At 38.5% G+C, this 25,095-nt stretch overlaps 1 protein-coding gene across 2 annotated transcripts in view; it reads right to left on the reverse strand.

Annotated features, from left to right (window-relative positions):
- FAM13B (family with sequence similarity 13 member B) overlaps positions 1-25,095 on the reverse strand; it is an 81,291-nt gene that overhangs the window by 33,010 nt on the left and 23,186 nt on the right. For both annotated transcript variants that reach the window (XM_024202103.1, XM_024202101.1), the window contains exons 5-9: positions 23,435-23,612; positions 22,763-22,907; positions 15,809-15,966; positions 4,247-4,288; positions 2,932-3,087 (exon numbers count right to left, since the gene is read on the reverse strand). In XM_024202103.1, the coding sequence (XP_024057871.1) occupies positions 2,932-3,087; positions 4,247-4,288; positions 15,809-15,966; positions 22,763-22,907; positions 23,435-23,612 (679 nt within the window). The remainder of the gene's footprint in view (positions 1-2,931; positions 3,088-4,246; positions 4,289-15,808; positions 15,967-22,762; positions 22,908-23,434; positions 23,613-25,095) is intronic.

Here is a 25,095-nt window from a genome sequence, read left to right on the forward strand (position 1 = left end):
ATTAAACTAAGCAAACCATAGTTTAAAAAAATATCACTAGATGAAACCTTTTACTCAGTTGGTATTTGAGACTTTTATGTTTCACCATTTAGGAGATTAGCAGTTTCTTCCATTTCTACCAAACGTATCACACCTTGTAAAACCCAGGCATGGAGTTTTGAGGTTTAAGAAAAGAAAAAAAAAGTCTCTCAAACAGAACAGGATCAAGATTTATCTGAGAGGATTGAGAAGATTAACTGTCCCCTCAACAGCATTATTAAAGCAACTGTTAATTACCTTAGGACTACACCCATTAAGTTTGCCATACACAAAAATGGGGGGGTTGATTATAGACCAGGGGTAGGCAACTTATGGCACACGTGCCAAAGGTGGCACGTGAACTGATTTTCAGTGGCACTCACACTGTCCGGGTCTTGTCCACCGGTCTGGGGGGCTCTGCATTTTAATTTAATTTTAAATGAAGCTTCTTAAACATTTTAAAAACCTTAATTACTTTACATACAACAATAGTTTAGTTATATATTATAGACTTATAGAAAGAGACCTTCTAAAAACATTAAAATGTATTACTGGCATGCAAAACCTTAAATTAGAGTGAATAAATGAAGACTCGGCACACCACTTCTGAAAGGTTGCCGACCCCTGTTATAGACCCAAACTGGTAGATGCAAAAAAGCTCCCGCCAAAAAAATTCTTCTTACCTTCCTTCCATTTACTAGAACTGTGTGCAAAATATTTTACATATTCAGATATACGCTTCTAATAAATTGTGGAGAATTAATATAGAATTGTGAAACACTCCAGAATTTTTGAACAGAGACAATTATTTACCCCGCATATACTGCATACATAGAGGCAGTATTCATGTGATAAACTGCAGCACTATGTGATAAAAATATATCATGAACCTTTGGCTGCTTCACCTTTTCTCTTTCTACCCCCTCTGCATCCAGGGGCTTATTACAACATACTAACCTGCTGAGCAGCTTCCAACAGCCTTTAACAAGCGCTCTCCCTGTATCAGATGTCCAACAAGATGGGTTGAAAGTTTAACAAGTAACTATTCTCTTCGTTTTTAAATTAAGCTTTGTGCCAGTATTCTAAGTTTTCAATAATATGTTCTCTGAATCATACACTTTTACTTTGCATGTTTTCTTTGTGTTTTGGCCTTGTACATAGTACAAATAATCCACTGGCTGCAGTGTTTAAAGGGCTCATGATGCCTCTAGAAGGAATGTTATCATAGAGTGTCTATTAATCCTCAGTGGCTAGGATGAATACAAGTGTTGAAATGCAGCACCAGTGCCAAAAACGTCTATCGGTTTCAAGTTTAAGATAAACAAGGGAGCCTGCACCCCTGTGATGCAAACCTGGCCATCCACTAAAGCGCTCATGATGTATAAAAGGGGAGAAGCTTGTGGACAGAAGGACTTTCAGACAATTATACAATTTTACTTATAAACTAATCTATGGAACTTTTAGCTTATAAAACTAAAATTCTGTTATAATAATTTGTCGTCTTTGGAAAATATAAATTACTTGTAATTGTTCTCTGAAGGTTTTATAACAGAGTACTGAGACAGATATTGCACCACATGCAGTATCTTTGGGGTGCATTGTTTTAAATGAATGGTTTATGTATGGCTGTGTTCCACCCCACGGAGGAGGGCTACCATAGCTCCTCCTGGAATCAGAAACAGGGGTGGTGTAGGCAAATCAGCCAGGTTGTAACCCCCCGCAGAGAGGTATCACCTCCTCGGGAGGTTCACATCTATACATTGAAACTAGATTCTCCAGAGAGCAGCAGACAAAGAAAGGATTTTTGAACAAACAGCTTGAGTTTAAACTGACTCAAGGCCTTCCTTCTCATCCAGCAAATGAATAGGACCTTCTGTCCAAAAGGCCAATGCAAGCAGAAGGGTTGGAAGGACTTGACTTTCTCAGCCCCGTAAGACTGATGGGTGATATCTGGTAAGCTGTTTAGCATGTGTGTAGGTTATTTTGTTGTTTTAAGGTAAAAGAATTACAGCGAAAAACATATTAAGAATAAATGTGCTTACTTAGAAGGAGCCGTGTGGTAACTTATAACTGCAGGCAATAGACACGTCATAGACTTCAGAGAGAAAGGAAAGTGCACGCACTGGCCTGTTTAAGTGGTCTGGATTGGTGGGGATATTGCAGTACAATCCAGGGTGCTGTGCAGTCTTAAAACCCAGGCCAGGCGGGAGTGAAAATGGCGACCGCTAGGAGTCAGGTGCCTTAAGTGGGTGCCCTTGGCGTACCACACAGGGGGAATACTGGTGCAGTTACCCTAAAACTGTGAAAATTATTATCTCCAGTGCCATGTCTCTCTGCAGGTTGTGATTTTTCAAAACGGGAGTGTGTTTTTTATAGTAATTTGGTCAAAAAATAATTTTAGCTTGTGTGCGCGCCGTGTGAGAGTTTTAAGTAATTTACTGCTCATGTGAGGTTCTTGATTAAGAGGGTGGGCAGAAGTGCAAGCTTCCACACACTGCCTTGCCCATCACCTCACCTGGAATCAAAAGAGACTTCTGCCAGGAACAACCAAAGCTAGGGGTGACAGAGCAATTTAGGCTTTATGCCCATTCAATCATTAGAACAAAAAACCCTATGGCCGAGAGTCCTAGTGTCAATTATGATTTGTCTAGAAATCTAGAATACGTAACAGCCTCCCCATTGACTTGTGTGCATCATACCCTTGAATGCCTCTCACTTAAGTACAAAGCGTGCAAGAAGAGATCTATTAAAAACACTTACTTTTAGAGCAAACAGCAGCAACAAATGGAATTTGAGTTCATTTAAGGCAAATTCAAGTTTATAAACATACAAAACTTCTATTGTGGCTTTTTAGCAAGTCTGAATTCAAATATATGTCCCTAAGCAATGCATTAGAGAGAGAAAAATTCTTACTGGTTGTTAGATCCTTCCTCATCCCTATTAATATTTTTTGCTTCATTGTTACAGACCAGTCTGTGTTGCTGTAAATTCTTAAGATCATCATCTATGCTGCTCTGCAGATCGAAAAGGTGCTGCTCCACAGCTGCTCTAATTGTTCTTTCTAAAATGCTAACAAATAAAAGTCAGAGAATTAATGTTAAAGACATATTTTTACTTTTCTTGGCATCAGTGGATTTGTGCGGGCAGAAAATAGAAAAATCAGACCCTTAGGAGACCCTAGGCTCCCCAATACAGCAAGACAAGACAAAACAAAAGAGACTTGCTAATCTCTCAAATACGACCACAGCTGTAACTGGAGTTATTTGTTTCAGAGTGGTAGCCGTGTTAGTCTGTATCAGCAAAAACAATGAGGAGTCCTTGTGGCACCTTAGAGACTAACAAATTTATTTGGGCATAAGCTTTCGTGGGCTAAAACCCACTTCATCAGTATTTGCTTACTTAATAGGATTTTAGCTACAGACAAAATGATAGGCAAGACATTTATATAATTTATTATATTTACTGCATGGTAGGGGCCAAGAGGCCTCAAACAGATACCTCATAGGGCCAGACACTGTATAAACATAGGTTATGAAAATCCCAGCCAAAAGGGCTAATAATGTAAAAAAAGATAAGACATAACAGGTGAATGGGACAAATAAGGTGGAAAGATGGGAGAGTAACAAAACAGTGTATTTTAATACAGACTAGCTGTGGCAGCAAGTCTTTGCCAACTAGCAGAAGATAAGATGCAAACTTCTAAAGAAGGGCCCCTAGCGGGAGTCACAACAGTTTTTTCTAAACTCCTTCACTCCCATCTATTCTGGAACAATTTGTGTTTACTTTTGATCTGCAATTATATTTGCAACCCAGTTGAACTTGGGCTCACACCACCAATTAGAAGAAACCGTAAAACTGCAGGTGTGAATGCAAGTACCTAATGACAATTTCGGAGTTACACCAGAGTTTATAAAGTACCCATCCAAAGGAAGTGGGGGGAAAAATGCAAACAGGATATTTAGGAACATAGGTATTACCAGACCATGAAAACTTATGGTTCCGTGTCTAGTTGAGAACAGCATGCATAAATACAATGAGCTTCTTTTACTTCTGAATGCTGAATTACATTTCATAAAGCGTATATTCAGTACTAAAAGTCTGGTGTATAAATTATTGTGGTCACATGTATTTGACTTATCTGTTTTGAAAGCAGGCATGCCAATTATGGCACAGACTGGTAAAAGCAAAACACTGGGATTCAAAGACTTTATATATTAGTTATACTTACTCTGCAGAGGCTGGCAAGATGCTTATGGGAGAGAGATGAGCACTGTAATAAAGAAGAAGAAATTGGTTATCTTCACAAAGATGTTCAACACTACACAAATATCCTGGAAGACAAAAAGGAGCTTTGAGGATACTAAAAAAATTGAATCAGCTCAAAGAAATACACATATGCATGCAGTAAACACATTGGCCAGCAACAGTATTGCTATGTGCCATGGACCCAACCTCAAGGGAAACAAGGAAAAGCTGGATCAATATTTGGATAGAAGAGGTCTGAAACACCCATATATTGCAGAAAGTTGTGTCAGCAGCAATTCTGTAGTTGTAAGTAATTGAAGAACCCATACCCCAAACACTTTAGGGAGCAGTGAGCTGCTGTACATGCAGTCTTTCATATGAGAGGTACTAATCATTTGCTCTTGAAAGATTGTGAGATGCTTTACATAATATAGATGTTAACCTCAGAGCCCACAGCAAATTCCAAAACATTCTGCCTACCTTGCTTCCCTCTAGAGTTCCAGTTCACTAAGGTATTCTTCACTTCCTGTGAAACTATTGCATAATTTTACTGTGCACTGTGGAAAAATGCTGCAGCCCACCCCAGAAACAGCTGCCATTTAAGTGCAGACACTTACCTCACAGGTTTTCGAGGCTTAGTTACCTGCTATTAATCACTTTGCATTTTGGTGCTTTTCATTCAAAGATTTCGAAGTATTACTGTGAGCATTGTTGAACTGAGAAGTATACTAAATGCCTGAGCAAGGTATACCACTCAACCAAACACAAAAACATTTTTTCCTTTGCAAATTCTAATTACAAATCTTCAATTTTGCATACTATCACAAATAAAATGATTGCTCCAAAACAATTTTTCAGACAGACTTGCATAAATATGCTTGTAGTGAATTGAAACAAAACTACAGTCTACTTTAAATGACAATGACAGTCACAGCCTTATGCTGTTCTCATGGTCAGTGATAAGGATGTGATCACATACACAAACAAGACTAGAGAGAAATGCCAACTTTATTTAAACTAAAAAGAGAATGGGGAAAAGGAGGGGGCACTTATCCCAAGCTCTAGGCATTCCACACACCATACAGAAAAACAAATTCCGGTAGCTACTTCACCATATTAGAAAAATGAACCAGCAATCAGAAGAGATTTGGTGATCTGATTCCAGATACAATCAAGATGTACAGTGGAAACCCTAATGTATTAGTGGAAACATTAGTACCTCTCCTTGCAATTATATTAAGAAGGTTCAACTGAAATCCAACCAGCATTGGTCAGCATTATATGGCATCAGTGTTCACTCTTAGCTCAGGCTATCTCCCTATTGACTTTACCATAGGTTGAATACATCTGGGAGTGCCCAGCTCAGACTTGTTGATACTGGCTAATCATAAGGTAAGTATTATACTAGCTAGCTGCTCAATACCTACTGTCACATAGATTAGTAAGCAGCTTGGACTAACTATCCAAACAAGTAAAGATTTCCTGTATTTCCTTCCCCCCAACAGGATGTGGTGGAAAATAGGATTACATGCAGGAAAGGACTCTCTACTGATGGTTGTCTGACAGAAGGACGAAAAAAAACAAGGATGGTTTTGGCCTTATTAATAGCTGAGATTGATATGACTTGTATATTGTCTGTGTGTAAATATAACACTTCAATAAATTAGTTAGCACTGTACAAGGATGGGAATTTAAACAAGGCTGGTGCATGGACTAGCTTTTAATTTTGTATTAAAGGGTAGTCAATTTTGCAGCCAGTTTTTAGTGAAAGGAAAAACAAATCCATTTCCAGTGTGCTTAAACAACACTGGTGGTTCTGAGGTACCATTTTAGACAGATACTCCCGTTAAGCTCAGGAAAATTAAAACACACCTGCTTTACAGGCTTGATCCCGCATCCACTGATTTCAAAGATGCAGGAATAAGCAATATATACCCAAGCCTTCCAAAATTAATTTCTTCCCAATGCTTTTGAGATGAAAGAGGCTAGTTTTGAATTTATTTCTTAGGTGCACAGTTAAATTTCATTGACATGAAGGGGAACAATAATTCAACTCAACCCTACCACTCACTCAAAGTGTTTTGAGTTTTTCTATCAGCAAATTTTATTTTGACAATATTTAAGTAGAAACATTTGGAAAACAAAGCAAAAATGACACAGTTGGGGAAGGAACAGGAGAACAAAATGGGGAGAAATTAAGACCCATGACAAAAATAAGGTAGGTGAGGAAGATAAGCAACAATTTCAGGGGTGGGAATGATAAGAAATAAAAAAAAATAAAAACACAATTAATATATTTTACTTGACAATCACTACAGAGTTTTTGTAAAAGCTATTTTACAAGAAGAGATTTAATTAGTAAACAGCTCTTTTAACAGATATTGATGTATTTTACACCTCTACCCCGATATAACGTGACCCAATATAACACGAATTCTGATATAATCAGCACGCTCCTGCAGATTAAAGCAAGTTCGATATAACGCGGTTTCACCTATAATGCGGTAAGATTTTTTGGCTCCCGAGGACAGTGTTCTATCGGGGTAGAGGTGTATATTATATTCCATCCTTCATCTTGAAATGTTTTACAAATAATAAACAAATCAGTTCACCATTAAAATATAGTCACCTCTAGGATGGTGGGTAGCAGCTAAGGAGACAATCAGAGCATAGCTCACTGCAAAAACACTAGTGGGAGGAGGGAAGCAAAGAAAATTTTAGTCAAGGGCTCTAGTGCCAGTACCATCTTATGAAACTGTGATGACTAGAGATCTTTAATGTGCACACAGAGCTTCATATAGATTTTTGTCTGTCCACCTTCAAATTACAGAAGGCTGTGTCAATATTTTTGGGATTCAAACTAGTGATTCCAAAAAGTTCAAATTATTTCAGACATGATGCTGAGACCACCAAATCCTCCAGCTCTAAAGGGCAAACTTCACGTCCTCCAGCCCAGGCCACTTTATATCATTCAGTAGTGCTCTTAATACACATCTAGGATGCACTTGTGTTACTCAGCAGAAGATGTGCATAAATCAGCACTATTCCAAAGCCTGAAGAATCCTCTTATTTTTAAAGGAATCTCTTATGGTTCCAACTCTAATCAGTTTAGCAAGTTAGCACTTTTCAAAAAGTGTATCAATCTTAGTTCAAAATATATCACACTTCAGAACCTGCTACCACAGTCAAAAGAATTCTTGCGTGTTGTAAACTACATGATGGCTTGTATACAGAGTCTTAGTGCAGAATGACACAGCAAGAGACAAAAAGTAAACATATCTTTAGGTTTGAGAGTGCTACCATGTTTTGGCAACTAAGGAACGCCTAATAACCGATACCATCCCTTTGTTCCTGTCCACAAATAGCCATGTTAAAAAGAGAAATGACATACAAAAATGCAATTAAATAACTAAAAAAAAAAATCAGATTTTTTCTTAAATGCTTTTTACTGATTGCATTTTTATAGTTCATTATGTTTACACAATATTGTTTCATACTGTTTTATAAGCCTCCCCAAGAGTAAATATTTAGTCTTTATATAGCATTTCTAGCTTAAAGAAGTCTGTTATTTCGAATCATTCCAAACTAGCATTTTTAATTCATTTACCTGTGCAGCAGAACTTTGCAGGCCATTCTGATTATTTTTGCTATTCCAAACGAGCACTTCATGTAAAAATACTTCATTTGAAAAACAATAAAGTATGATGTTGGCTGTTGACTATGCATACTGCTTGTTCGATTTCTATGGCTGCTTGTCAGACGGTACTTCTGGAGTGCTGCACTAAACCCTGCAGTCTAAATAGAAATAGACTGCAACATGAGGTCACTACTGACAATAAGCTGCCCAATCAACACTTTAAAGCTTTCCTAGTGTATACTTCACACTACTTATTCTGGGCATGAAACATGGGCTTTTGTTGTATGTTGACCTAAATATTATAATCCATTTTCTAGATTTTTTTTAATATGGTCAGAAACAGTACAAGTAGAAAAGCAAGACAATGTATTTATTCAATATGCCCTACTCCTCATAAACCAAGGGCAATATTAAATTGCTTTATTAAAAGTGTCTAATGTAATAAATACCACACCGTTTATAGGTACAGAAGAGTAACTTCTTTTTGAATTTTATGCAAAGAAGAGAGATGTTCTAGAACTTACTATCTTTCATGCATCTCTCTTTGACAACCCCATGGAATACACAAAATAGTTTTACAGCAGTAAAAACAGAATGAACCTAGAACTTCTAGGAATGAACTGCAAAGAGTAAACAGCAAGCATAACTGTTGAAAAATAAATGTTGAAAATTCTGCATAAATTTTAATAGATGAGGATTTTAGTGATTATCTCAGCAAGGTCTCTTTAAAATTAGTTTGTAAAAGTAAGTTAGCAAACAACATATGAAAGTCAGCATTGGCAGAGCAGATGAATTGAAGTGCCCTGGTGATCAGCTTCTGATGATACATTAGAAAGAATAAGAATAAGGCTTCTAAATATGTAGTGTCACCTACCGTACAAGTGTTCCTCTGACTGATTAATAACCCATTTTACCCAAAGATTATTTGACTGTTTAATCTAGGTACCATTTTCAAACAGTCACTAAATCAGGCTGTATTAGTGATGGCTGTCCACGTTTTCAAATAATAAACACACAGAAAGACCAGAAATAGCATTAAAGCCATACATTCAAAAGAAAATAGTCAAAAAGGAGTAAGAGGAGGAAAACAGTGCACAGCATTAAATTTAATTATAGCACGTTATATTCAAAATTATTAAAATGAATTTCCAATTAATGGAGTCTAACGTAGGTGCCACATTACCCTTAATCTGAAGCACATACCACCTCAGCCTCCCTTTCCCTCTCAAGGGATAGGGAGGCTATAAGGCAAAATGTTGAGCTGTGATTGTCAGTCTTTGATATTTGGTTCCCAAAAAGCTAACAAAAACTCTCATTCAGAAGTTTATCATGTTTAAAGGTAAATTTTTTTCCCCTCTTAAAAACCTGATACAACAGTGAAGAAAAAATCTCAAAATAACTAAAGACAAATACTAACTGTTTAAACACACACACTTAATATATGCTTTAGATCCTCAAAAGAGGAAGAAGCCTAGGTATATCAATGTTTACATAGCTACAACAAAAGAGTACGAAGCACCAGGCAGGAAGAAAGGGACTGGGGAGTGATACATTAATTACTTGCACTTTTGATGATGAAGTAGCCACTAGCTAGTTTAGTATATTTATTATAAGCAGAGCTGGTAGCACTGCCTATTAAGTAGCAAAGAGTCCTGTGGCACCTTATAGACTAACAGACATATATACTGATGAAGTGGCTATTCACCCATGAAAGCTCATGCTCCAATATGTCTGTTAGTCTATAAGGTGCCACAGGACTCTTTGCTGCTTTTACAGATCCAGACTAACACGGCTACCCCTCTGATACTTGCCTATTAAGTATCATCTGACATTTGCCATTACAAGACCCTATTTTCAATTGCTTATAAAACTTTGCCAAACTTTAATCATTTGAACTGAAATTTTCCATTCCAGGTGTCTGCTACAGGCTGAATTATTTTGGAAATTTTCAGCCAAAATAGTTCACATCTTTCCAAGAATGAGGCTAGGAAAAAATATGTTTTTGCCCATGTTAAAGAATTCTGGCAACCTTTTCTTTGGTAAGACAAATCAAAACCAATCTCTTGTGCCCCCATGATCTGGAGCAGGGACCTGAAATTTGGTGGGGGGGGATGGGGGCTATGCATCAGGGATATGCCTTTTGCTATTTCCACGAAAGTCTGCCCTAATTTGGGCACCTCAGAAGTATTTGAAAAAAAATCACAGTTCATACATGCACAGTCGAGACTTGCTTAACAGCTAAAATCGCCCAAGATTCGGTCTACACAGGACATTCTCCAGCCTGGGGCTGAGAATTTCCCTGCAACTGCAGCTCTGGGCTGCTGAGGACTATTAGGTTCTTGGTCCTGGCATCTGAACTGACAGCAGGGAGTCAGTCTCTCCTGTGTTCTCAATGACACCATCCAGTATGGAAAAGGAAATTGTCTAATTCAAATCCAGAAGGGACAGGAGCTGGACCTACAAAGGAGGAGTTGGGGTGGCTGGGAGCTGGATGAAGGGGAGAACACTAGGCACCAACAGGTGGAAGGTGGGACAGGGACTGGCTGGAGAAGGAAACTGGGAGAGAGAACCAGTAGAGCAGGAGGAAAAGGGGAGAGGAGACAGAGCTGACAAGGAGCTGGGTGCAGGGGAAGAACTGGGACTGAATGGGCAAAGAGACTGAGACAAGGAGCTTGGAAAGGGGGTAGAATGAGATTGAATGAGGATCCAAGCGAAAGAAAGAACGACAGATTGGGACTGGGAGCCAACGGGGAAGGAGAATGTATGTGAGGGGCATGACTGGAGGCCAGGGTTGTAAAGAAAGACTGAATGTGGAATCAGGAGGGGGATGAGACTAGGACTGGCTGGGCAGAAAGACTAGATTGAAAAGCCTGAAAAGTAAAGAATGTGACTTACTAGGTGAGGAGACTGGGACTATGCTGAGGGGCCAAGGGGGACAGTCACGCTGTTGGCAGCAAATATATGCAAAACATGTTGCTAATCTGTTGCATCCCCCTCTGGTGCTGGTCCACAAAGAGAAAGACAACGTACTACTGCTATGAGTTACCTAAGGAAGAGCTCCACATAAACTCAAAAGCTTGCCTCTATCACCAACAGAAGTTGGTCCAATAAAAGATATTATCTCACCCACCATGTCTCTCTAATATCCTGGGACCAACACAGCTACAATAACACTGCATATATCAGTTACTCTGTTCACTCAAGTAGTACAGGTCTGTGTGGTGGATCTGAAAAGTTCCAACCCTGCTGATGACCCATGCAAGGGTCAACATGATAGAATGTCTGTTTCCAATTTGTGTGGGTAATTTCCTAGGTCTGGGGTTGTTTTCTTAAAAAAAAAAAAAAAAAAAAAAAAATGTTAAACATCAAAACTTGCTAAGTCAAGTTCTCAGAAGTTTGGAAATGGCAGAAGTAAGGTTACCTATGCAGCCTGGGTTTGGCCCCTTGTGTGTATGTAGTCTTTAATTACATGACCACACACTATTTTTCCCACAAGGAATAGAGGGTTAAAACTGCTGCAAATTTTTATACTGCATGAAAAGAAATATGGTGACTCACTGGGTCTCTTAAAAAAACTCTTTTCAGTTCAACTCTCAATGAAAGAGCTGGAGCAAGTATTTTCTTTTAATCCCTGTGAAATCTTTTTGAAACAACATTAATAAGCTAATATCTTGCACAACACAAGACACCTAGAATTCCAGTTTGTCTTTTAGTAACCACTTCATAATGCATTTGCTTGAAATGACAGAAGGGTCTATATTCAGGAACGGTATTATCAGAGCTATGTTCTCCAGACTATGATGTTCAAATTGCCTCTTCACACAGACAATCCATTCCTTAGGTCCAGTTAGACTAACAGTTTAATAACCTCTCCAGTTTTACTAGAAACTGTACATTTTTAAATGTAAACTATGAGAAATTAGTTTTAAGAGTCTGGTTATTTAATTGCTATAAAAATAAGAGTTTAGAGGATGCTTCAAAAAGAAAAAAATATATAAACAATCCAAATTTTATCCAATATTAAAGATTTTATTTTTAAAACAAAAAAGACTAGTTAGCACTACTGATTGACTCAAATTTTAGGATTGCTTTAAAAATTAGATGGAATGTGGGAGCTAACACATAATAGCTTAAAGATAAATATATTATTACACTACCTTCATATTTATAAATTCCAAACATGTGAATAACTTATGGATACTACTACAATCACTTTAAACCTCTATTGGAACAAGGGATATTATTGAAGAAATTAAAAGTTGCTTACAGTACTTGCCCAATCAATGGCTTTGGGGTTGTTGTTTTTTTTTGGTTGGTTTTTATTTTTGGGCAGAGAGGTAGGGGTTTTTTTTTAAGCAAGTTAAGCAACTACAATGTGATGGATAAGAAATATTAACAGCACAACAAATGTCATTTAAATTACAAAACAACACAAATGGGTTTCTTTTTCATTTGGCTGTTTTACCCCCTTTATTAAAAACCATTTACTTTAGAAGAAGCATTCTTTCTATAAATTACTACAGCAAGTATGTCAATGTAGTTAAAGTGACACATCAACCTGGAGCTTTGCCAGTTTCAAAAGGTGGGTTTCTGGCACTAACCCTGTACCTAAATCCCCCCCTTCACCATTCTTTTGTTTTTTCCTTTTTCAGCATGCTTTTCTCTCCCCTGCTACTATGAGAAATGTCCCAATGGAAAACTGAGCACACATAGGAAGTTGTAAAAACAACTGCACACACAGTGCTATCAAATGCATAAAGTAAAACTGAAAAAGCACAGAAAAAAATCTTAGACGTTACCTGTGACAACAGTAAGTAAATTTTCAGATAGAAGTGTGATTTTCTTTTTTAAGTTGATGCGTCTCCTTTAAGGATCTGTCTTCGCTAAATAAAGGAGGACTTCCAATCCATTTCACTGCCCTCTTGCTAGACTCTGCTCCCCCAAACTATAATATATTAAATCTATAAAAATATGAAGCTTCTATGTCTAAAACTATATATAAACAAAACTAAAACGTGCAAATGAAAAAGCAACCATTTTTTCTTTAATATCCCATCCCGTTTTCTGTCATACTCTGCTGCACTGCTTCTAATTTGGATCCAATCTTGCAAGGAGATCTGTGAGGACACAGAAGCCTGCCCGAACAGAGACTTTTGTAGGATCAGGGCCTTAGTTAATCCCAAGACCTTACAGCTCTCTGTAAAGTACCATGCACACCTATGACACCTGTAGAAATCTAAGTGTCGCATTTCCATTATAAATTTGTTTTCAATAATTTATAACCAAAGTTAAAATTCAATCCAAATGAAGTGGGGCAGAGAATTTTTTTTAAACTACAATAAGTTGGCCATTTTTTGATGGATGGCCAATAAAGAATTTACCATTTTGGCTTGAGCTTGCATTCGATGCAGGCAAAACTCCCACTGGCTTCACTGGGAATTACACCTATTTGGATAATGCAGGACTCAGCTTTGTGTGTATTCCTTCCAGCTATAATTTTTTTTTTTTTAAAGGTAGACTTAAAAAAAATTAATTTGAATTTTACAAAATAAACCTGTAATTGTTGGCAATCACTACACATGCAACTCCCAGAATTGGGAGCATCATCCACCTCTGAAGTCTGTAACAGGGGCTAAGTACCTTATTATTTTTGGCAATGTTATCATGCATATAGAGAAACTTTCCGTGCTTTACAAATACTAATGAATAAAGCCTCAGCCTACTTCCCTACTTCACAAGCGTGTTTTCCCCTTTTACACTTGAGCAAACTGTGCCATGGACTAAGTGACTTGCCCAAAGGAGATACAGCAATTCTCTATAATGACAGGGCCCAGGTCCATTAACTCAACCCCATGCTTTAACTATTAAGACCACCACCTCTTTTTCTCCCAATAATAAAACGAGCATATAGAAGTTCAAAGGAGTTCCCCTTGAACAAACACTACTCCGTTTTCTTTTTGTACATATACTAAAAATATGGAACCATAATATAACACTACATATCTTGCAATATATGCATTCATAACATTCCATCAGGGCATAAGAATGTATTTTAATGACGTGCAAAAAAAAACTACATTAAAAGAGATTGTTAAGGTTGCAAAGTCAAGCACTCAAGTTTGGAAAAGCCAGAATTAATTGCTCATGAAACCTTAGTTTGGGACCCTTGAGCATACGCATTATGGCACAGTCTTTAATTACATGATCATATACTATTTTTTCGACAGGACTCCCACCTCATTCAGTGTGCAGGAGGGACTTAGTCTCAGGAGGAATAGGTGATGTGTAATAAAGGAAGATCCTACCAACAACAGCCATGGCTCTGTTGTTGAAGTTGGAAGGTATGTAGTGAATGAGGCAGGGAACTGCAGGAAGAGAAAGAATAGTTTCATGGTAAGGCAGTTGAATGCTGCCCCAGAGAATGAGATTCTCTCTCTGCCACACAGTTCCTATGTGAGGCAAGTCACTTAAACCAAATTTTCCACAGGTGGCCACCAACTGCATATTCCTCATATTCTGGGTATCCAAATTAAGACCAGGGGCACAATTTCAAGAAGTACTAAGCATTCACAGCTGCAAGTAAAGTCGATGGGAGCTGTGCTTTGAACACAAAGTGCTATATGATGCTAAGGATTCTGAAAAAATCAGGTCCTAGGCATCTCAGATTGGGTATCCAAAATCTATGGATTCTTTTGACATTAAAACTTTCTGTGCCTCAGCTCCCCATCTCCTAAAATGGTCACCTCCTACAGGTTTTGTGAAGACTATTAATTGTTTGTGAAGCCCTTGGCTACTATAGGATGAGTGCCATATAAAAGCCAATGAGGAAATTAACAATTCTGTCTACATAGCAGGGTATTTACACCATGCAGTAAATAAGGCTGAGGGCCATACATTGAACAAGAATGAAATAATGAACAGCTGCTCATTAATTTAGCACCATCCAGCCTGCACCCAAATGAGGCAGGGTCCTGTGAAAAAAAATGCAGTATGTGATCATGGAAAGTCTGTATAATGTATACATACAAGGAAATCTCAATTCTGACATTTCCTAGCATTTGAGTGCTTGATTTTGCAACCTTAACATTCTTTTAACATCATTTATGGGCAATTTCCTAGGTTTTTAAAAAGCAAACTGAAAAAACAAAACCTAATTCCATCATGTAGCATCATATTGACACTGACAAGGTTCATTAGCAGGGTTAAAAACCTTTAGATACACCACACAGCCCTCTGCTACTTGAACTACTGGAGTAACTGATAGCACTAATAGTTTGTCATCTTCTACGCAGACCAGCACAAAAGGGAGATGAGCCACTTGCAAATACCTGTAAAACACTTTAGCTATTTATAACAAACCCTTGGAAATAGTTTTCCTTATTGGATCCCTTCTCCCCACAATCATATGGACAAAAAATTAACCTGGCATTTCTTACACACTATGCAGTCAGGTTTGGTTTTCAAATAATTTAACAGATACAAACACATACTTCTATACAGATGTTGTAAATAAACAAGAAAAAACAGGGCAGAATGAATTTGAAGCTATCGATCTTCAGATTTTTAATTTACAAACCATTTCAAATAAACATTCACTCTGAAAATACTAGTTTACAATTTCCCTCCATTTCCTGCCAGATTTATGGAATTTAGCCTAACTTTAGTTCCATAAAATCATTATGGTTGAAAATGTAGGAAAAGTTCTCATTCCCCCCAAGTTTTACCACTACCACAGGTAGAAACTGGTAGAATCTCAAGTCTCCTTTCATACACACTGCAAACTAAATGAAGTGTAAAGAATATCAAATTCCTGAAGTTTCAACAAGAAAACGTCATCAAATGTAACTATTAAAAAAGCCACCATAAAAATGTGAAGCTTAGATGATGCTGTGGGAAACATATCTCTACCTCGTTGATGCTGTAACACTGCTGGAGTCCAAGATGCTCTCTGTCATATCATGTACCATATCTGGCCTTTCCTCAGGTTTCTCTGTGCTATCTTCCGGAAGTTCTTCAGTTTGCTCAAGCTTTATATCCTCTTCCTCCTCCTCCAAGAGATCATTTATCTACAGAAAGATTAATAGGGTTTCGATAATTATTAAAAAAAAATCAAATAATTTTACAGAGCTGGAAATATGTGGTGTTATGGGATATAAAACACTTTAAGAGAAAAACATCTTTTCAAATTTTTTTTAAAAGTTACAAAACACAAACTAGAAAGGAAGCAGCCCAAACCACGCCTTTAAAAATACAAATGCAGAACGGTCTCCACTGCTAAATAAGCCACTAAAAATTTCATTAGAATACAAATTGAAAGAAAGCACCGTAAAGCAGTAAATCAAAGGATGAGGAGTCAGGAGATCTGGTATCTATTCCCTTATCTGCCACAGAAGTAATGTGACACGGCGCCCAAGTTTCCCAGCCTCGAAAATGAGGATGGGAAAATGCTTACCTACTTCACAGGGTTTTTCAAGATTTATTCATTAGATGTCTGAAAAGAACTTGAAAATCCTAGAAATGCTTGGACTTCTATAGTACCTTCAATCTAAGGATTTCAAAATAGTGAGCACCCTTTGTAATACCAATTTCAAGTCCAATAGTATAAAGGCATAGATTTGTGCCCAGTCTGTTTTGTGATTTAACAGGTTATCAAGGAACCCTAACCAATTTTTTTTTTCTTTCCAGGTGCATAAGATGAGCATATTAAAATCTGGCAATTAAGTGTGAATATAAATAGGCAGCAGGTGCAACTTGCTGTATTTTAAAGACTGGAACATCTTAATCTATTGGCTTTTCTAATACTTGAATATGTAAACCTTGCTCTTAAAGAATTTCTGCTTTTTTCCACTTGATTGATACAGCAATTTCATATTTAAAAAACAGCCCTGTCAACCCCTATCCAAAGACATAGTTACTTCTTTTGAACTGAATATACAGGGTTAGATTTTCAGAGTTAGTTGAACAAAACATCTGCCCAATCAAATCACAAACTAATGCCAATATTTATTACTATGCATTAATTTTCTATTTCCTAAGTTCATAATATCGTGTCTCTCTGCCCCCCAAATATTTTCATGACTCTCTCAAAAACAGATTTTTTTCAATATCCACATATGCATATGATAGGTGAAAATGTTTCATTAAGGAACAAATATCAAATTTCTAAGTTTATTCTGAACAGCTACTATGTGGAAAGTAAGGAGGAGAGTAATTATGAGGTTATTAAATTTTATATGGGACTATACTGATAGTTAAAAAAAATAATCTCACTCTTCTGTACATTAACAGAACTTATCAAATCAGTGGTAAAATGTGAGTGTATCCACAACAATGACTGGCAGCCAGTTTTTCATTTACACGATGGGTAAAATGAATGGATCAAATACATAGGAATATTTGGGACTGCAGCTCAAGTGGATCTGCATTTGTTCAATAAGGGCAAATATGCAGGTATGTTGTTTGCTGGAACTTGGAGCAAAGTGACATCATCATTGGAATTTGACTAAAAATCATTTTTCATTTGCATAACACCACACCTAGATGCAATGGTGTTTACTATTGGCAAGGAACCTTTTACTGATTGGCTGGTGATCACAACGTTGTGTGTGTGTGTGCAGCCAGTAGCTTCTAAGACAAATAGGAAGTTCACTAAGCAGTACACTAATGTTACCATTTAACATGTTGTTGGAAAAACTATACAGGATTACTTCTCTCGAGAGCATCACTGATATATTATGGTGGTATGCTTTCGATTCTATATAAAAGAAAAATAGTAAGACTTGCTTCTTGCTGGAATGCCTCCAGTAGTTCTTTGGAAAGATTCTAAACTAAAAAGCTAAGAATTTTGCTACTTCAGGGGGAAAATAAAAAAAAGATGTAAGCAGACTAGTAAATTAGTGATGGGTAAAACTAAAAAAAAGGTTTGCTTCAATTTAGATACAAATACTCCATGCAGTCCTACAAGCGTCGATTTTCAACACTGTTTCCTTTCTAGGTACTCCCCCCCCCCATTTTATAAATAACTCAAACTTTAATTATAATTTTTGCATTATATTGGTCTGTATATCTGACACCTTTAATAACTTTACACTCCATCTTCTTGATTAGGTAAATTTATGACTCAGCCTTTCATCTTGACCGATTCTAATTGCCTCCACTATGCCTAAATTTGGTATTCCCTAGTCATTCCTGACACTGAATTCTCCTCCTCCTCCATCTATATCTACAGAGTTGCCTATCACCACTCCACCCCTACTAAAACACTATTCCAAGCCAATATATTTTATACCCTTATTAAATTCTCTTTTCAGTGGCCATCCGTTTCAGCTAGCCAAATTCTAATATGTAAAATGCTGCCTTCTCCTACATATCAAGACTGCATCATTCCCACTGCTAAACAAGTGCTTTAGCCTCCACATTCATTTCAGAATATGCTTCAAAATTGCTCTCCTTATATCATCTCTAAGCTACATCGAGGACTTAGTCTCTTTTCCCACCAGCCTTCTCTTTATTGGCACAATCTCTCCTACTAAAACAACCTAGTTCCTGTCATCTGGAACAGTCTTGTGTCTGTCTCACTGACTCGCCACCTATTTTTAAGTCTGTCTTTTCCATGGACTATACCTGTAGTCTCTCTCCCTACATTTAATTCCAATAAGTATTTTAAGTTACAAATTATATGGAGTTGTCGGTACAAAATAAAGTTGGTCTCACAACCTCAAGGCTAATTAAGGGTTTCACTCCCTCCCCAATTTGCCTAAATCTGATCACCTTTTTCCAGGACCCGCTAGAACACTTTTCCTAATGTCACAAGGTGTGCTGCCTTCTAAATCCTAAATTAAATACAATGAAATCAACCTAAAAATGAGCACATATTTTTGTAATTGCCTTTATGTGTTCTCAAAAAGAAGTGTGTAGCTGGATCTCTGCCCACCCCACCCATTTCTCCAGATCTACAGAAGGATTCAAAGATTTATGCATGGGTGCACCTAATACCTAACTTGGTAAAAGACCTATATGCCAAGTTACCTGAGTACCAATTGTCTGTGCATGTCCCTTTTTTGGGCACAGAGTTTTGAAAGTTTAGTCCTTGTAGTAAAGCGAAACCACAAAGTTCTAATATCAAAAGATATACAGTACTAATGACTCAAGAAGCCCTCAATGCCAACTGGCAAGGGAATTACAGGAATGTCCTGATTCTTGTATGTACATTCTAGTTCACCAAACAATGTCATGTGAGGTCTTAAACGAAAGGAGAGGGTCACAATGGTCATTAATATAATTGTGAAATGTATATACAGATACTAGATAAGGAGTTCTATATATATATACTGAAAACATGTTTTTAGATTGTGTATCACAGCACCGGTGGAAAAAATAGGTTGTGTGTCCGACAAGAGATATTAATTCAGCTGAGTCTCTGTTGAAATGTTAATTAAGCATTGAAAGCCAACACAATGGATACCCATTATGCCTGGGGGAATTCTACACCACTGTGCATGCACAGAATTTATGTCTCCCGCAGATTTGCTTCCCCGCAGAAAAATGACTTTCTGATGGGGAGGCAAAGGGAAGCCACAAGAGTGGTCAGACAACCCTCCCCAGCAGTATGTTTCAGGTGCCCAGAGAGGTAAATAACTGTGGGGTAGGGTGCAGGACTGAGGAAGACCTGGCTGGTGGCTCCTACCCTGCACCAAGCTCAGCTGCTAGTCCCGGCTGGGCTGGGGAGGAGGGGGACTTCTTCTTCCCCTGCACAGCATCCAAGGCCGGGTTAGACCCAACCCTAGATTTCTCCTCCAGCTGCAGCAAGCTCTGAAAACTCCCCCCCAACCCTGCTTCCTGCACTCATCACTCCTCAGTGGCAGGGGGAGGGATCCCTTTACAGGGAGCTGCTCCCCCATCTTCCCCATCCCTGTGCATCCAGACCCCCTCATATCCAGACCCTCCTGCCGAGCCCCACTCCCTCTGCACCCGGATCCCCACCCTACTGAGCCCCACCCCCCAGCATCTGGACCCCCCATTTAGCCCCCCACACTGAGACCCCCCCCTCCCACCTTCTCCCCCGCCACCCCCCCCCCCCCCCCCCCCCCCCCTGCTGAGCCCCAACCATCTTTACCTGGACCCCCTTGCAGAGTCCCATTACCATTGCACCCAGAAACCCCCAACAAGTCCCTGTGTATCCACATTCCCTCTGCACCTGGATCCCCCACTGAGCCGCCTGCTCAGAACCCTCTCAACCCACACCTGGATCCCCCCATCACCCACTAAGCCCCTCCACACTTGGATCCTACCTTGCTGAGCCTGCCTTCCCCACCTGGTGTACCAGGGACAGAAGGGCAGGGCCCTGGGATGTTTCTGGGGGAGACCCAGTCCTTGCGCTGTGATGGGGTTGGGTGCAGCCTCACCACTGAGTCTGTGTCCTGGGGGGGGAGGGGGGAAAGCTGCACAGTGATTTCCCACTTCTGTGCAGCCAGAGGCCTGTGCTCCCCAATGCCATGCTAGAGCCTCCACAGTTATTTGACAAATAAAATTTGCAGACTTTTAAAATATTGTGCACAGTATTTTTATTTTTTTGGCGCAGAATGCCGTAAGGAGTAACTCATTACATACAAAGTCAATAAAGATGTGAAGTCAGCAGGAAAGCAGCACAGAGGAAAATTAAGCCACAAGTGACTATCCTGCCTCTGAGTACAGACAATGAACTTTGAGAAGTATAAGCAGAAGACAAAGAACACACCCCTTTATCCTGCATCTAGGAAGTAAACAGGCAGTGCGTTTTCATTCATGAACATGGGATCTTAGCCAACCTTGGTTGAAATGCTGCAGAGGACTTTGGGGATGAAAAACTTCTTTAGACGGGGAAGTTAACCTGTTAGTTAAGTTTAGTCTCTACAAAGTGTGTTATGATTGTTTTATATGTAAACATTTGTTTCCAATATTCTTACTCACTATCACTTGAATATTTGAAAATAAACTTATATTTATAGTGAAGACCAGAATAAGAGCTGTGATATTAAGCAAGGTGCTGATCCTGAGTTGAATCATATAAGCTAGTGTATATCCTGTTCCTCTGGGGACAGCAGACCTGTATTTCTGTGACTCTTCAATTCTGAAGGGGCTGAACATTACAGGAGAAATGCTATGGGGTACTAGAGTGCATCTACTGTTAACCTGCAAGGCAAAGTAAGGGCTGGCATAGCCCAGAGAAGAGTGTTCGGGTGGCTGATTAGTTGGGTGGCAGCAGGAATCTGATAACGAGTTAAACACAAGCCACACTCCCTCACACTGGAGGCAGAGGGTTAACAAAGTGACTCGCAGTCCTGGGTACCCCAAGACCCATCACAGTAATAAATCTTGATCAGTGCCTGGCGTATTTTTCAATTCTAGAGCATTACCTGCAGAATCCAACAAGAGCTGAAAAATTTCGTAATGGATTTTAACATTTTTTCTTTAAAATTAAAGTTTTAGCCCTTATGTTTTCAAGATAGTCTAGCTGTGAACAAAGTACAGACAAAGTGCAGGGATATCTTCTGGAGTCCGACTGATAGCCTAGACTAATAGCTGTGAGAGTATGTTAATTCAAATTGCACAAAAAATTTAAACATGAACTGTGGAGGAGGGGGAGAAATTGCACAAGTTGTTGCTTCTGCAGGACAAGCTCATGCATACCCCCCACCCCACCCCACCCCCAAGCTCCCATACCTCTCTGTTTCAGTAAATCGCTGCACTACAACCCTCAAGCCAGTGTCTCTACGCAACCACCTTCTTCCCCTACCCTCCATTCTCCACTTCTCCCTTCCATCATATACCAGGGTCCTCCATTGGCTTCCTACTATAGCTAACCCTAACCCCCTTTCCCCCCCATTACCAGGGTCTCCCTTTCTTAACCCCATTGCTAGGGGCTTTGCGTGTACCCGCTCATGTTCCTCTTATTCTTCTGACTTCTCTTTCAAGGTTTCAACTGTATTGGGAGGATGGCAGAGTTAAGATGAGGAGTACTGGTATGTTGAAATAGGTTAACCGCTGCCCTCAATCAAGAATTACAAAGGTGGTTGAAACTGGTAGCTCTGCTAACCAGATAGCAGGGGCTCCATACAGCCCACATTTCCCTCTTTCGTTTTTCCAATGTTCTCCAAAAATCAATAGGGTTCTGCCCAGCAATGACTATAACATTCCCTGAGATTTTGGAATTGATCAGATACAAAGTTCAAAAGTTATCATGTCACATCCAAAACACAGTAGCGCCATCAAGCGGAGCATAAGGCCCTGCAAGTTTGGGCAATAAAAAATAATGCCACCAACTCACTCTTACACAGCACTTTTCATTCTTCAATCTCAAAGCACTTTACAAAGGAGGTATCATTATCCCTGTTTTACAGACAGGGAAACTGAGACACAAAGAAGGGAAATCATTTGCCAGTGGCAGAGCCAGGAATAGAACCCAGGTCTGAGTTCCACTGAGGCCACACACTTATCAGCATAATCACTAACTTTGTGGTTCTGAATCCATTTGCTAATTAGCTCTCAGCTCTTTAGCATTACTGCTCCACAGCTAGTTATGTTTTATATTTTTCATTCAACATGACACGACCCACCTCTTCGTAAGGGTAAGGTATTATTTTAGTTCTAATTCTATGGTGCACCCTTCTCCTATAAATACGAGCTGTGAAACGGATCATTTCACAAACATAGCTACTTTAACTAAAAAATAAAGAATTAAGATAAAGTTTTAACGGTATGCACTCTAAAAGGCTATATTCAACAGTACAGTATAGTTAGTTTTATTCCAACACATCTTGAGAAAAACAAACTGCTGTAACAGAAGTTTAAAGTGACAGAATACTTCCACTTAAATATACTCACCTGCTCAGTTATTGAACTTAAATCATTAGTAGATGAAAAATCTTCCTCTTCATTTTCAAAGAATTCATAGTAGTTCTCCAGAAGTCCCGCCATTATTCTGCTAACTATTTCTTGCTCTTTCAGATCCTCCACATCTGTGTAAATGCTAATAAAGATTCCAAACTATCTTAGTTTAAAGACTAAAACCACCTAATTCTCAAAAAATTCCTGTGAATGGCTTTTATGATCGACTAGACAGCCATTCTTTATTCTTTACACTGATTCTTGTTTCATATTCTGAACACACAGAATTACAATCTTAAGTCCCAACTTCAAAGATGTTCCATATGAGCTCTGCCTGCAAGGGATGCATTGTAAGAAGGGGCATTACGATTTTGTTTTGGATAGTTTATACTTGAAGGTTGTTTTAAACAAGCTTATGTAACTATTGCAATTAAAAATCGATCTTTATATAGTAAAGAATGGCACTTTCCTGATACAGAGAAACAACTACTATGCAATCAGAGTTAACTTAAACAACTTCCCTCCCTATGTTTTACACTAATTTTAAATATTATTTGTATAAATACACTATATAAGACAATATTCTTATGAATAATGATACAACTAGAATAATACAGCAATTATGCAGAGTCACATAAAGGATGGAATGAATTTGTCGAATTAACTTACTGGAAAACATCTGGACCAAAGACAGCAGCCAAAGAACTCGCAGACCAAATTTCTTCATGATGCGATGCTACATTGGCTAAAAATCTACACAGAAACTTTAACAAACTGTAATTAACAGGCGGAAGCTGCTGCAAGAGGAACCTCAACTTTCTTCCAAATTCATCTTCGTTATTATAATCTGTAAAATGTAATGAAAGGATTTTAATCTAAATTAATATATTTCAGATATTTTTCACATTTGATATTACTATGTATCTCAAATTTTGACTAAAACTAAGCCATTTCACCTCTGAAATTCAAACAGATATACCAATTTACAACCTGCCACCCCAGAATTTGAATTTCATTTGCTACGCCAGGACTTCTGACTCCATGCTCTTCCAAATGGAAGAGGGGAAAAAAGAAAAATCCATCCCACAAATTGGGGTGGAGGATGGGGGGGGGCACTTTTACATCTTCCATCCTTATTACCAACATAACATTTCTCAATTGTTTCCTCTCTCTCTCAATTCAGTCTCTGTAGCTGTCCTCCCTCCTTACTATGTCAACCTCTCTCAGCAAGAACTTTCACATATTCCTCCACAGTTCCTCTTCATATAGTGGTGCCTCCGGAACACTGAAACATACTAGTCTCCAGTCCACATTTATGTGATGCTGTCAGGTGACTTTTCTTTACTGTAAACTGGCTTTCTGCAACAAAGCATTTGATAATCTGGACCAGTATGTTCCCCTCTGCTGCTTAATTATTCTACCTAGCAAGTCCAATCACCACCTTCCAAGGTATTTCCCCCCAAAACACTCACCCAGCTGCACTCCCCTCTACCGGCTAGCTCCTACCCTTTATTCAGATGTATTCTTCCTTAAATATTAAAACACTTGTGGACAAGTTCAATTAGAAACAAGAAACTATAATATTTTAAAAATCACAATGAAGTCTAACAACTAATTATCAGCATCAAGATATAAAACCCTAGCGGGTTCCATATTGCTGGAAAACTCCTTTTACAGATAGGAAAAGTCATATAGGAGGAGGAGGAGCAGAATGGGTCACATCTTGGACCAAAACAGGGTACTCTTTCTTCTCTGACAGAAACTCACTATGCCTTTTCTATTCTGGGTAGGGAAATAGAGGAGTTGTCTGAAAGTTAATGAATGGACACTCGGTCAGCAAGACAAAAAAATAAAATAAAATAAAATAGACCAAAACACATTGGTCTGGAACATCAAAAATTAAAGCAGAAAGCACTATTGTGTAAAAGCATAAGTGCAGTGATGCCATTTGGTAATTCTGTAGGATTTTTCCATTTAGGGAAAATGAAAATGGTTAAGGGAGTGGTAAACCTATATGATTTGAACCCATATGCAACCAGCTACAGAAGAACAATTAATCTCATCGGTGCAGTAAAACAAAGAGCTGAATAAAGTGGTAATACTTTCTTTTAACATATAACACACAGTCAACTTCACTTTAGACTAAGTTTAGGAAACAGAGCAATGCAAAGAAGAAAACACTTTCCCACAACAATCAACTGGTTTTGCCCTTTAAAAAATGTGTTAGTCTGTCTAAAATTTATGTTCTGAACAACACAGTCAAAGACCTGAAGTGAGAAAGTACTTATCTGTAAGTGAAGTCCTCTGAATGTAGTCCATGGATACACACT

The sequence above is a fragment of the Terrapene carolina genome, unplaced genomic scaffold, assembly GCF_002925995.2.
Source record: "Terrapene carolina triunguis isolate 2854851 unplaced genomic scaffold, T_m_triunguis-2.0 Scaffold629, whole genome shotgun sequence".
In the NCBI taxonomy this organism is placed as follows: Eukaryota; Metazoa; Chordata; order Testudines; family Emydidae; genus Terrapene; species Terrapene triunguis.